Below are 14,732 nucleotides of genomic sequence, written 5' to 3' on the forward strand. Positions count from 1 at the left end.
ACAGCATAAAAGAACAAACTATATTACTTACTCAGCTTTTGAAGGAAGAATGATATTAACATACCTGCAATATATGTAAATCCCTTAAATATATATGAGTAACTTATATTGCTACTCCTACATATTTTTTCTAACAAAACTCATTGTTTATTTAAATTTTAAATATAAAATGAAAGTGTATTTACTCATGGAGGCTGGATGTGTTAGATTTATCTGAATTATTTTGATCCCTAATTTGGAAGATACATTTTTCAGCTGCTAAGCTATACAGTAATATGGGAAGCTGCTTACCTAAGCATTTTTAGCGCTACAGAAAATACTAACAGAACAATTAAACCATTGCTTCAATGGGAATTGCAGTGCATACAGGTAATAAATATATGGAGCTTATTCTCATATCTTCATTGTCTGCGTTTCTTTCCTTTTACTGGCAGGCTTATAAGACTACAAAAGCCATGAAAACTCAATGCTAACTTAAAAGTGCAACCTCTGTTACTTTAATATTTTTGTACTGTGTATCAAGGCATTGTTTACATTAGATAATGAAATGAAGATGGGGCAGAAAACACACCTCTGAAAGACTTTCTACACAAAAGGATGAACACGTAGTTCTTTGCACAAAGCATTAGAAAATACTGTGATATTTTATTATTAAAAATGCTGCTGAAAAGTTTATACATATGTGTCCAGCCATATATATCTTCTATCATTACTTAAGGCAAAAAACAAAAAATCGCAAAACAATAACAAAAGAAACCATTAAACCCTGTGTGCCTCTTAAGGTCAAGAATATAAGCCTGGGAAAGTACTTTTGTTTTTCTTTTACAGTTTGCAAAGTATATTTTGATATCATTATTATAGAATTCTATGAAGACCCTATAAATCTCTTTCCTCTATAAATCATACATCAGTCCAGATGTATCAAATTATTAAATCAACTTGATTGTAATTACTTTTAAAAGCTAAAATCATTCACTTACAGGAACTTTTTTTTTTTTTAACCCAAATGTCACAAGCCTGACACAGTACTGTACATATTGCTAGCAGAAGACAATTGGAAGTACTAAACAAATACTGTAATTCACATTACAAACATACCCAACTGATTATGATGCCAAGCACCATTACCTTTTTTTACTTTTTTTTTTCTTTTTTTTTTTACCTTTTTTTTTAAGAGTCATGAACTGCTGCATCTCAGCTGAGGCATTACATAGGTGGTGGAAATGGCCTGGTATAGAGTCAGCATTAATCAATATTATGTGATGGATCAGTGAAAAATAACAGTTTTTGACTTGCTACTAGTTGTAGTTTGGGGTTGTTGCTTCATCACATTCCAACCTGAGCATCCAGGTCAGGTTTATAGCACATTTATTACAGATAAAAGATTATGTCAGCCACATGTTGCATTTCTATCATGTCATTAACTTTCTTTTTATTTTTTTCCTTCAGAATCTGTTTTACTGCTGCTACAACAAGGAGTTGTGCAGGTGAATAGACCTCAGTGAATCACTTTGTCTTTGATTTTATTTTTAGGGGTGACTATTCCAAGATGTTTTATTAGAAAACAAAAAGCATAGAAAGCAAGAAGAGGTACAAGGCATCTTGTGTTCGATATTTATGGGACATATGATATTGATGCAGCTTAGTTGTGAATTAATAATAGAAAATACATCTGGGATAATCATGTTCAAGTACAGACCAATTTGTTCAAACATCTTTGGTTACTATCTCTCAATGATGGAGGAACTTTCAAAGACAAAATATAAAGCAATCTTCATCTGCAATAACTCATTTCTAGCTTTTCACATTCAAATCAGTTGTTTGAATCAAACTGCTAAGTTCCTTTGATAGCTTTGCTTGGCCCCTGGTTTCCTAATAAAGGAAGGGCAGAAGGGAATAATCAGTTAAGAATTTTACCCTTCCTGAGAGTGATGCTCTCTGGGATTTTCAGTTTTATTCAGATGCAGAATAGCTGATGACGTCTCTGCTTCTCTCTCCATAATGTTCACTGACTATGGGAGTGCTGTGTAATAAATCAGCAAGAATTTTCTGACGGGTACGCTGTCAAGCACAGAAGAGGATACTGGGCAGACAAGTTCTTTACACACTGATCATTTCTGAACACTTTAAAAAATCAGACAGTCAATCAACCCACCATACCCCACTTTCAAATGTGGTTTTATTTTGTATAGCAAAGCTAAGAAGGTGCTTCCTCAGCTGAGATTCTGCTGCAACTGCTGGTGAATATAGAGCTAGTTTTCCTCAGACAAGGCTGATCAAAACACAGGCTTTCTTTGCTTTTGTCAGGGCACAAAAGTCTTCCTAACGTATCACAATAACCAAGAACTACAAACTGGACTCTGAACATATACCATTCGATGTTTCTTTGTTCAGTTCAACAAGCTTAAAATAGTAATTATTTCCTTTGTGTATTTTTTTTTTTTTCATTTTCCAATCCATTGCTGTGTTGCAATTTAACAAAGGCTAACACAAAATTAAATTATAGAAAAAAAGTTTCAGAAAAGAACAACAATCTCCTATGAATACTTTAACATGCACTAGTGTAACCTGTAAGAGAAAATACACAGGTCACACAGACAACTGTATCCTCTGCATGATTCCATGGCCTCGTATAAATGAAACATGTTAGAAAAAATTCATGTTTTTTGTTTACCACTAGTAATTAAGAAGAAATTCCTCCTTTGGGCTTGGAGGAAACAGAGGTGATATGACTAATGTATATACACATAGGTCACAACTGAATGCACAATCTTTCTAAAAGCTCTTTTCAAACTGAAAACATCAATAAAAGCTTCTTAATTTTTGTTTGTTTGTTTGTTTTTAAACTCACAGCTATGTACATTTTTACAAAGTTTCTTTAAATATAGTTCAGGCTGTCAAGTCATCTCTTTGCACAGAACTATACGTATTTTACTGCATAGTCAGTCCTCCTCTTTTTTTTCATTTTTGTTTTTAATAATAAAACTCTACTTCCCCCATCTGGATTACAGCTTCATATGCTGGGTAAAAGCCCCATGGTGATGTCTTTGTTTTAACAAGGGCCATTCATGGTATGGCACATAAAGAATTTTTTTTATTGTTTTATTTATTTTAAAAAACCCAACCCAAACCAAAACACCTGTACAGTCACTGGCTCTGTGTTCCAGAAGACTGCTTTGCTTGTTACACTCAAAACACCATTTTAAGTGACATCTTCTGGCCTCAACTTTCAATCAAAGTGGCTGAGATCTTAAAGCAGTATCGTAACAGCAATGTACACTTTTCACATTTCACAGGGTTTGTAGCTGATCTTTAACATCAGAGAGTTTTCTGTGGGAAGGATCAGTAAGAAAATAATGACTGTCCTTCTCTTTTATTTGTTTTTACTTCAGATTTTGACAAGGTGTTCAACTGATGGCATTATAACTTTTTCCTCTTCTTTGTTTGTTTTTTTTGTTTTTTTTGTTTTTGTTTTTTCTTTCTTCCAAGTGGCTTGTGAAGGTAGAGGGGGAACGGCTAAGCTATACCCTAGTGGTCGAATGTCCATGGGGCAAATTTGTACTGTTTTGTCCTCCACTGAAGGTGTTGAAAGTATGCAAAGGTTGCATTCCTGTTAATGTATTTGGAATCATGGTTATGGTGTTGGGTGTCATTAACGGGATGTCATCTGGGGACCTTCTCAAAGTAAGCGTGTAGTCAGGCGGACAGGTTAGTCTCAGTGTGTCATGGGCCTGCAGCGATTCACACTCGTGGTCATGTTCTAGTTGTTTCATCTGCAATGACATAATCTCTTCATTCTGTATGTGTGCAATATCATTGGTTGTGTTCCTCTGGGGGCTAGGGCGCCTGTGAGTCTCGTGACGCCGCTTGTCCTTCTTGTAATATAACGCAGCAAAAGCTAAAATATTGAGGAACAGCAAGGATGCCCCCACAGCAATGGTGACACTCAGCTCTGTGGAGTAATCTCGCTTGTTTTCTATCAGAACTGTTGTATCCTCCGGAGCTGTTTTATGGGTGTCTTTTGAATGTTTGGGATTGTTGGCAGGTGTCATTGCTGGGCGTTTGGTGGCTGGCCACAATTTACCAGGAGAACGTCGTGTCACATAAGGAAATGATGTCATGTCAGGAGGGGGGACTTTAGTTGTTGTGGAAACATACTGAAATATCTCATTCAGGTTGTGAAGGTGTGGTACAAGCTCCAACCAGAAAGCAACCTTTGTTGCTCGGTAGTGGTCACGAACTCGGGGTTTCAGGCCAATATGCAGATAAAGCTGATCTTTAGGATTATATTTAGACCAGGCCACTTCTTCAAAGCGGTTGGGTTTCGTGTGGATGAACTTTGTGTCCTGTGGAACAGGCTGGTTTGGATCTCTACAAAAATAAAAACAGGCAATATATAGTAATTTAAAAAAAGCAAAACCAAAAACAAAAGTAAAAACCAAAAAAACCCCTCCACCCTTTAGTTAATAGTTTATTTGATAATTAACATAACCTAAAAGCAGAAGCTAAAAAAACCCAGATGTTAAACAAAAGAGAAATTACTTACGGTACAGTGCATCTCAGACACTATAATACTTTTCTACATGAAAATGAAGAAAAGGTTGTGTTTCAGCTCCCAAAAGTTCATTTGAAGTCCTCTGATCATCATACGCCAAAGCAGTCTTAGAGAGCTACTACCTTTCTCCATAGTAAAGGTGTAGGTTCAGCTCTTCTCAAGGTTTGATGTTAACTTGCTAATTTAAGATACCACTACTTCCACTGCTGTAAGCAATAAATATGGGCATCTAATCCCTATGGCAATATTAGAAGTCCATGTGACCATAAGAATTTATACTAGCTGTGTATATTTCATAAAAAAGCCCTCAAATCATGAACTAGCAGGGCTAATACATGCAACTGGGAAGTATTTATCTTTGTGTTCCTTTACTGATCAATTAGTTCCCCTTTGTTCATTTACCTACTTTAGGAAAAACCTTTGAAGTGTTTGTGTGTCGCAAATATTTCCACCCTTTGCATTAACAGATTACTACTTGAAAGTTCTCTGTTCTCATTGCTACTAAATAACTATGTTTAATGGCCATAGGACAGTGAGCTTTAATTCTGTCCCAGTTTGTGGGGATGAGAAATATATTAGCTGAGATGAACAAGTTCTATAATAGTTAAATAGCAGTAGAGATAAGAGTAGTACACTATTCAGATAATTTCAAAATTAGTAAGGCAAATATTTAATTGAAATAGTGCTTTTCTCATCCTTTTTCTTTTCTTCTCACAGGTTCAGAATAACGGCAAACCAATGCCACAAAAAGCATTTAAATGTGGTTAATGTCTATGTATCCTTATAATAATTAGTAAACTTTATGTAAAAGTGACTTCCTCTTAGCTTGAAAAAATACAGAAATTTAAAATTACTATTATCGAGTTTAATATTCTGTTGTGCATGAGTTTGAATTGCTTTTGCAACAAAAAATATTTTCTGGGATTTTTTGAGATATTATACTGAAAATACATGATTCATTTTCTGTGCATTACTCTGAGAACTTCCCATTCTCCTTTCCATTCCAATATGCATTAGTTTATTTCCTGCAAAAATGATTCTAATATTTTCTTTTTCTTCCAATATACTGTTATGTATGATACGGGAATACCAAGATCCACTGCTACAGATTGTAAAGTGTCTTAGTTTTATTCTTTTTCAATTTTCAAAAGCTCATGAACATGATTGCATTCCTTTGCTGCTCATAAAGAGCTATTCCTTAGTTCCTAAATCAGACTGATAATTTGATTTTAATAATATTATGATACCTGTATTCATCTGTTTCCCTGAAAGAATTTATCTTACTTTTTTTGAGTGAAAAGAAGAATTCTTTTTCTATATAATTTTCATGCTTTGGTTTACTTATGTTTGTGGGTTTAGGTGTTTGGTATTTTTGGGGGTGGTTTGGTTGTGGTGGTTTTTTTTTTTAATATTGTATTGTATCAAATCTTTCCCATCTCAGTAAGATATAAAGATATAAGATATATATAGCAAATTCTGTTAATTCTGAACAAGACAATTGATTAGTAATTGTTCATCTTAGTTGAAGCTAAAGGAATAATATCCGCTTCCAAACAGTACTGCAGCAGATGTATGCTGCTACTTTGAGGGATTCTAACATGCATTCAAGAAGGAAATAAAAGTATTATTTATTTTGTTCTTAAAGAACAGACTGAAAGATTTGGAAAATCCGGAGGAGAAGATATTGGCCCAATTCAATATATCTGCTACTACAGTACTTTGGGGTTCAACACATAAATTCTAAAGCAAATTAAAAATCAGCAAGGTTATTATCAAAATTTTTCTTGTCAGAAACTCAAAATACTGCAGGAGTTCCAGCACAAAATTCATCTTGTGTTCTCCCTACTTGCTGTTTGGATTCACAGTACAAAAGACTCTGGGAATGGTCGTACAGAAAACATATAAATTAAGCTAGCTCATATAAATGAGGTGTTCTTGATACACAGTACAGGAGATGAAGCTGAACACTCATTTCAATGAGACAAGGTGGACATGCAGATTCGTTTTTGATGGGTTGGTTTTTGGTTTTATTTTATGGCCCTATAAAAATTACAGCAGATGGTGATTTTATCAACTATTTTTAAAATTAGTATTGCCTTCCCCTACAAACAGCCTGAAAAACAAATAAATATCAACCTCCCCTTCCATTCCCTCTCTTCCATTCTCTGCCTCCATTTCTCCTTTTTAACTATTAGGAATAGCCAATTACGCTGCCACTTCCTCCAAGCAAAAGAGAGAAAACTACATTACACGGGGCTAGTCTTGTATTTTAGGATTTGTTTACATGGCTGTGTATGGGCATGAATCTTTTCATTGAACCAAGGAACAGAAAAAAGTCATCCAGACCTACAGACACGTCATTTTTTTTCTGAGGATATCAGAACTCTGCCATTGGCATCAACTCTAGGGTTGACCACCTTAGTAACTGAATAAATGGCCTGAATATTCTGTCTGAATTTCGATGATGGTTTGTGGGTTTGTTGGTGGTTTTTTTTCCACAAGAAAATTGAATAATTGTCACATCCTAAATAGAGGATCCAATAATACATATATCTTGGTTTTACAGATTAATGAAAATTTACCAAAAATACTCACTAGCTATAAATAACAGGATTTCTACTTTCCTTGGCCCTCCTCCTATGTACACTGGAGACAATTTATAAAATAAGGTTAAAATATATGACATATTAAGTCTTTTTCTTGGGTAGTTGGGCAGTTTGTCCTATTATGAATATCTTTCCAGTATTATACATAGGCAGAAAATAATTTCTCCTATTGGATCAGCTGTTTGGCAGAACTTTTGATCTGTTCCTTTAACTTCAAATTTTATTTTGATTTTTTAGCCTCTCACATCACCTTTGTGTTTCTGGACATTCTTGAGGACAAAAGGCTGTTAGGAAACCTTCCTTTAAAAACCCGCTGCAATCATGGTGATAAAAATGTAATCTGAATAATTTTTTTCAGTTCTGTACTTCTTCCAGTAATGGCTCTCATAGGGACTAGATAACTTGCTTCCCAATCCTACTAGCTGGCTTTTTTTCTTCCTAAATCCTATTGCTAGAACAATACTGATGTTTATTGTTATTATTTTTTCTCTCTATTTTCATCATCTTTAGAATTAAATTTAAACAGCTTCTCCATCAAAAAATGAAATGCTTGTACTTGTCTTTCATATGATAGAAGACCATATAATGGTCCTTCTTACTGAAAGTATTTTTTTATTAATGTGCAGAATCATCTGATTTCACCTGCCACTTTCTTTCCCCACTTTCAGCCTGCACTGATTTTGCTCAATTTAACAGGTTGCTGTTTATTGCCATTTAATTCACACCTCATGGGCTACAAATGTACATCCAAAGCGTTCATTTTTTTTCTCAGGTGATATAAAGTAAACATGTCTGCAATGGATGCTGACTGATGAACAACACACATTCCTGTTCACAGGGTGAATTATTAGCTGATGTGGAGGGCAACTGAGGGAACTAAGTATTTAATATTTGGTGATATTGGCACCGGAAGAATGAAGTAGAATCATAAGAACTTTTCTCTTATACTGAATTCCATATAACATGTTGAAATACCACTCATCTTTTAATTATTTTGGTAACCACATTAACTATCAGTCAGGACAATGGAACTGTTACATTAAATCACTTAAAGTGTTTTATTCTTTTGTGTCATTCTCTAACTTAATTGGAGAGCATTAACAGTTACATACTAATTCTGTCACCAAGACACTGAAAGGACCCTTGAGCGTTTATTTTCTTTCAACAGTCATCCTTTCTCCATGTGGGGGGAAAAAAAAAAACAAAAAACAAACAACACCCCCCCCCCAACAAACAAACAAAAAACCCCTCCTACAGCATTTCTTCATGCTTCCACTCATTTTGCATGTTGTCACAATATTAATAACAGTACAGCCATTCCTGCCTCAAGCACTTGTACACAATCATAGTTTCCTTTACCTCCTTTCCTCACTTATCACCAGGTCCCACTGTTGCCATGCTCCCAGTCAGGTATTATTAACTACTAAGGAAAGCAAACCGTAAGTACGTTGTTTTGTTTGACTAACACAGATTGACCATTGGAGACAGTTATTTCTTCAGACAAAAATATCAAAAAGAAATGCAACAGCCTCATAAAGGAGTTCACAGAGAATTAATTTGAAAATACGCTTTAGTCACTGTATGTTTAATTGTCTCTTTCATTAGAAAGCCAAACTGAATATAAAACATAGACATCCTTAATAACTCAGTTTTTTTGCTTCAGAATCAATGTTAGTGAAATAATTCAGGAGTATTTATCTGAATTACAAAGAAAAGAAGGATACATCCTTTAGGCCTTTATCTTTCCCATTACCAGCCTAGGTAGAGGTGGATGAATGGGAGCAAAAATAGAGTATTGTAACTCCTCAAAAGAGGTTAATTTTTAGAAACCTGATAGATGCCTCTAATGAGAGCATGGCTTGATATCTGCTCTATAAAACTTCAAATCCTGCTTCATAAGAGTGTAGCTGGCAGAGTATCTGTGAAGGACTGGCACACATCCTCTCATGTCATTCACTATCCCCCTGCTGATGCATCTGCAAAGGATGTAATATGGCCCTAACAGAACATTTAAGCATATAAAATTACCATTACAGTTAGGATAGTACTACTGGCACCAGACTGAAGCTTTAAGTGCACCTCTTAATGAAGCTTTCACATATGATTTTGCGCATAGTGGAATCAAAAGCTGTATTTCCATGTCATTTTTGTATCCCAAATGTAGTTTCTCACACCTACACTGTAATAAATTGCTTTACTATTCCTAAGGTATATTCGAAACATAGTTTTGAAAAGGCCAAACCCACTGGTTAGGAAAGAAAAAAAGTAACAGCAAGGTAGAAGATAGATTAGCAAAAATGCAGCTTCCAGGTATTCATTTCAAGCACGATCTATTTGCCATTAAACACTTTAATTGTCACCTCCTATTTGCTAGCTTCAGTAACTGACTTGGAAGTAAAACACAATAAAAGCTCTGTGCCTTGTGCTGTGTCTTTGACACCTAGTGATTTTACAAGATTGACCTGCCTTCCAAAAGAAGCCTTGGCAGTAGGCCCATTAAACAATGTGTGTTTTTCAGCAGCGGGTGGCATGTCAGCTAAAAGCCCAGCACAGTCCATCAGAACGATGCACCACCTGAGCTGTAATTATACAATAAGTACCTGGATGCAGCCTCTGTGGAAAAGTCATCAAGGCTGAAAAGTCTCAGAGACATCAAAATGAAATAAATAAATCTGCAGTTCTAATGTTCGAGACTTACCTACCAGGAAATGTGGAATAATAAAATCTTTCAGTTAACAGATTTTTCATATGTGTTGCCATGGGTGCAAACACAAAGCAAGCCAAGTTCTATCCGAGTAAGGATGTGAAACCATCAATTATAAGAAAGTGGAAAAGAAACCAAAACAAAGTCCCTAGCAACGTAGTCTCAAACCGTATCAATCTTTTTGAGAGCTGGATGACCTGAGTAGGCACACGAATTCCAAACTGCATGTGGGAGAGTAAAGGCAAGAAAGGTTACCGCAGATACGTCCCCTGTTGTTCTAGGCTGCAAACTTTTATTTTCCACTGGAGGCATCAGAGGTGCAGAGCAAATGTAATCTTAAAATATTATTTTCCTCCAAGTATTCTCTTGTACTCTCCAGAACAATTAATCATTGTTCATATACACAAATAAAAAAGCCAGCAAGGTAATGTGTCTTGTGTTGCTCTACTCCTTTCCTTGTGAAAACTGAAATTTTCCAGCTAGAAGTCATTTTAAATGACACATCTTTCAGATTGTCTATAAAGCGACATTTGTAAAAGAAGATATGTTCCATTTCTGTCTCATCAGCAATGGTGAAGTTTCAGAAATGACAGCTGTCCCAGAGCACCTGTTGCACCTTTAGGTGTAGTATGACAATGGGTTCATAACCAGAGAACTGGGTGATGGCATGTATAGCCTGCTGAAATTAGCTTTCAAGTAGCAACAGCTGGAAAGTGCTTGCAATTACAAGTAATGGTGGCAGATGGGACAGTGAGATGCTCCTGTCAGCCTTAAAAAATTGCTTAAGTATGACTTCTTATTCTACAGGGAATAGTCATAAAGTAATCGTAAATAGGAGTGAGACTGTGGAGATCTTGCATCTCCATAATTCCAGTGATGTATCTTTATAAGAATCTGATGTTCCCTATGTATAGGTGACAGTTCGTCTATAAAAAGAAAGACAGACTGATGGTACAATCATCTGAGTGTGCAGTGCAGCCAGCATGTGGCATTCTCTGTCCATAAACCAAGCTTTCATCCTGAAGTTTGCCCATCCCAATACTGATGACTTCTTGTTGCCAAATACATCTAAATATTCCACAGTTTGTTCACTATTGTTGCAGTACTGTGGGATTTCTGCATGCAAAAGTACCTGTCTGCCTAAAAGGCAGTGCAATAAAAGCTTTCTTTTTGCCTTATAAATTGACCTGAAGCATTTGATTGGGTTTTTTTACTTAATTCATGCTTGAGGTTTTTGTTAAGACTGCAAAAGCTCTCTTCCTTGAATATCATTTGGATTAATTAAAGGCTGCAAGAGCTGCTGAAGCCACTGAGTGTTTCACAGTAGGCATCTCTGATTTTTTCTTATATAGCTGCATGCCATTCACTGCAGTGCAGTAAAGCTGCAGCTTCCAGAGCCCAATCCTGCCATTAAACATTCATTGGAAAGATTTACAGCCCCTTTGTGCCACAAGTATTTTTGTTTAAATTCAGTACCGAAGACTCAAGGTTAACAAAAAGCCCTTGCCACTCAAGTAAAACACTACAATACTCTTTAAAGGAAAGCTTATAGGAACAGGACAGAAATTATTAATAGCACTCGCAGATTAAGCTGCTTTGAGAGTTCTTTCCTTGATGCTTACAACTCTATTTCAGCAAAACATTGATGTCTTTGTTTCGTAAGCAGAATTAATTTGTTAACCTTCTCAAAGAAAAATTTATATCTGAGTCTCTTCTTCATTCCAGTCAAGTACTTATTATTGCCATTATAGCCCTCAGAGGGAAAAATCTTTCCAGTGTCTGCCTTTCTGTTCCAATTCCTCCCTGAGTCCCCATCCCTGTGAAGGTCACTAAAAACAAGAACTTCCTTTCTTTTATAGCAGATAAGTGCTATCTGCCTGACAGTTCCTTCTTCAAGTAGCAGACATTTTGCCTCTGATTTTTCAGTATCTTAGTGAGCTGCCTTTTCTCTGAGACATGCTTTGTCTTAATAATTGCCCTATTTTGTGAATCAAAAATACAGTGCACTATTATTCTCAGTGAGCTACTGAAAGAAAATAGTTTGAGGGAACACACTAATTAAAAATCTATTAAATATGAATAAGCCCCAGTTACCTTCTGTCTTACGCAAATGGTTCTATAATGCCACTGCAAGATCAAGGTCTCAAGCCACTGCAATAGGATACTGACTGCTTTACAAGTATGATATCAACGAAAAGGAATGCTGGGGGTCAAACTTACCCAGTTTTGGCAAAGTTAGTCCAGTACGTCATAACTACTGCACTGAGCATGACATCATTCTTGGAAAAGTTGCAGTTGAACAGTTCTGTGGGGCCAATCATAGGAATCCCGAACACATAAGGGACTTCATCACCATGAGCTGAATCAGCCCAGCTGGGTTTCATTTCACTTTGGCAATGGTGATAAAATGCATAGAAATATGTTGGAGATCCGTACTGGGCATGCAAGTCAGCAGTAGCAACAGCTGGAGCAACCCACTGGTGGTCTGTAAAAAGAGCAACCAGGGTCTTCCTTCTCGTTTCAGGGTTTTCTTTGTCTGCCCAGTCGGTGTACATGAATTTAATGGTCTCTCGCAGTGTATCTTTTCCTTCTGGATAACCATATAGATTGTCCACAAAATTGGAGACGGAAAAGTCAAAATCATTGGGGGAAACACCATCTTCATTGTCTACAATGCCATCCACAAATTTTAAACCTTCCCCTTGATTCACGCCCAGCATTATATCATAGTTAAGGAATTCCCCTTGCTCCATGAGAATCTGAGGGTCATCTGGAATCACATCTCCATCTATCACAGGCCCAAAGGCAATGTGGTACGTGGCTGGAGTGATGGTCTGTTGAATGAGTTCTTTGTAATTCTTATTTCGAAGACATTCAACCAAATCAGTGGTATCCAGCATGTCGCAGCCCACTTTATCTGCCAATATCCGAGTGTACTTGGCAGGCTGATAGTTCACTGCCCAGCTGGACAGGGCTGTTCCACTCTGTATGATTGCCTTTTGGAACAAACCTGCAGGTGCAAATTGTTTAAATGCAAATCCAATTACATATTAAAAAAATAAATAAAAATAAAAGGAGCTTTCACCATGCAACGAAAGCTTTGATTATACAATAACAAAAGGATGCATATATGTAAATTTCAAGTTAGTTTCCATATTATCCTACTCACTGCTTCCTTTGTATAATATCTCTAATAAGCTACTAATTAAAATCTCTTGTTCTTGATGCTCACACACATAAAGCATGAAGGTTTCAGGTTACTGTTTCAAGAACAAAACTCATGATTGTACTGTAGTTTTCTTGCATCTTTAATGGAAGTCCCTGGCTTTAGCACAGTGGTAGTTCTGTAAAAATTTCTTTAAAGGAGTGGCAGCTACAAGCAGTAGTATCCTTTTCACCATGTAAATGACTCTCATAAATTTGCTCTTCAGTAGTTTAAAGGTCAAATAAAAATTACACACTCTAATTTCCTTCATAGAAGCTATGCATCATATAATTTGAAAAAAACCTACTCTGTTAGAATCAAATTAATAGACTTGAGTCTTCTACTCTGACATAATTTTTTCTTTATCAAGTATTTTTACTTATTATTTTTGTGTGTGCTATCATTGCTTATATGTTGAATTAAACTACATTTATATATGTTGAATTAAATCTACATTTTTCAGAAGAGAATAAGATGAGATTCAATAGTTCTTTCTGGTTGCTTTATATGTACCAATATAAAGAGAGATGAAAGATCCAGTCTGAAGAAATCTTTTGTGTCAAAGCTCTGAAAAGCAACTGGATCTTACTCATTAATCTATCCCATCTATTTTTTCATGCTAAGATCACTAAAATGGCCTATTTTATACTTAAACTAAAATGCCTGGGCCTCTTCTGCACATGGTTTCTACTGTCAAACCCTTGAAATGTCAAAGACAGCAACAGCTACAAAAATGTTTTAAAGAACTTAAAACTTTTATGGGAAACACTGGTTGTGGTTGATACAACTTTGTGATGATTACTTACTGCACACAGTACAGAATTTCGATGATGTGATTATATTTTTCATGGTTCCATCTGCTTCATTTTGTCATGGCTTACTCAACAACTATCCACTGCACCCTATTTGTAACAATAGACTGAATTATCAGGCATAATTCTATATATTTCCAAATAGGATGTGTTTACCAGCCACCCTGCTACAACTTCTTGCGAGGGTTTAGCCTTCTGTCATAGACTTCTGCCTGTTTTAATGTGACAGAAGTGGCATGGACTTATAAATACAATAGATATTTTGTTCTTATCTTCTTTTATAAATTGTTTGTAGATTTGGTCTTATCACCAGGAATATTTATGGTTCAGCACTGGTGCTGTATGTTCTTGGGCTTTGTTTTTTTGGGGGCATGAGGTGTTGAGAGTAGATCAAAAACCTACCAAAATCTTAAGAATTCTGTTCAGGATCACAGAGTACTTGTGGGAAGTTAAATACATTTTTTAATTAGGTTAATTTATGTTACTATTAAGTAAGGAAAGGATCTAAATACACATTGGAAATGCATACAAGAGTGTGTAAAAAATTAAAAAGGTCACTCCCTTTTTACATTTTAATTAGGGCAAATTCTTTGACAGAAGAGCCAGTGGAGGCTGTTGATATAGCTAGAAAAAGTGTATTGTTCATGGAATTTGTCACATGAAATTTCTGCTATAATAGCATATAATTTTTCATATAAAAATATTTATGTTGACTAATACAAATCCAGAATACTAGCTAGTAGGTAGTTCACAAAAATTACAGACCTCATGTAATTCTACTTCAGCCTACCTGATAGTTACAATATAATTTAAAAAAAAAAAAAAAAAAAAAAAAAAAAAAAAAAAAAAA

The 14,732-nt window shown here is 35.6% G+C and overlaps 1 protein-coding gene across 1 annotated transcript in view; it reads right to left on the bottom strand.

The window, feature by feature from the left end:
- Window positions 1-625: 625 nt before the first annotated feature.
- Window positions 626-14,732, bottom strand: part of NLGN4X (neuroligin 4 X-linked) — a 15,018-nt gene continuing 911 nt past the window's right edge. The window contains exons 2-3 of the mRNA XM_026846101.1: window positions 12,086-12,875; window positions 626-4,371 (exon numbers count right to left, since the gene is read on the bottom strand). Coding sequence (XP_026701902.1) covers window positions 3,522-4,371; window positions 12,086-12,875 — 1,640 coding nt within the window. The 3' untranslated portion in view covers window positions 626-3,521. The remainder of the gene's footprint in view (window positions 4,372-12,085; window positions 12,876-14,732) is intronic.

Source organism: Athene cunicularia, assembly GCF_003259725.1.
Source record: "Athene cunicularia isolate RWA chromosome 1 unlocalized genomic scaffold, athCun1 chr1_part1, whole genome shotgun sequence".
Lineage (NCBI taxonomy): Eukaryota > Metazoa > Chordata > Aves > Strigiformes > Strigidae > Athene > Athene cunicularia.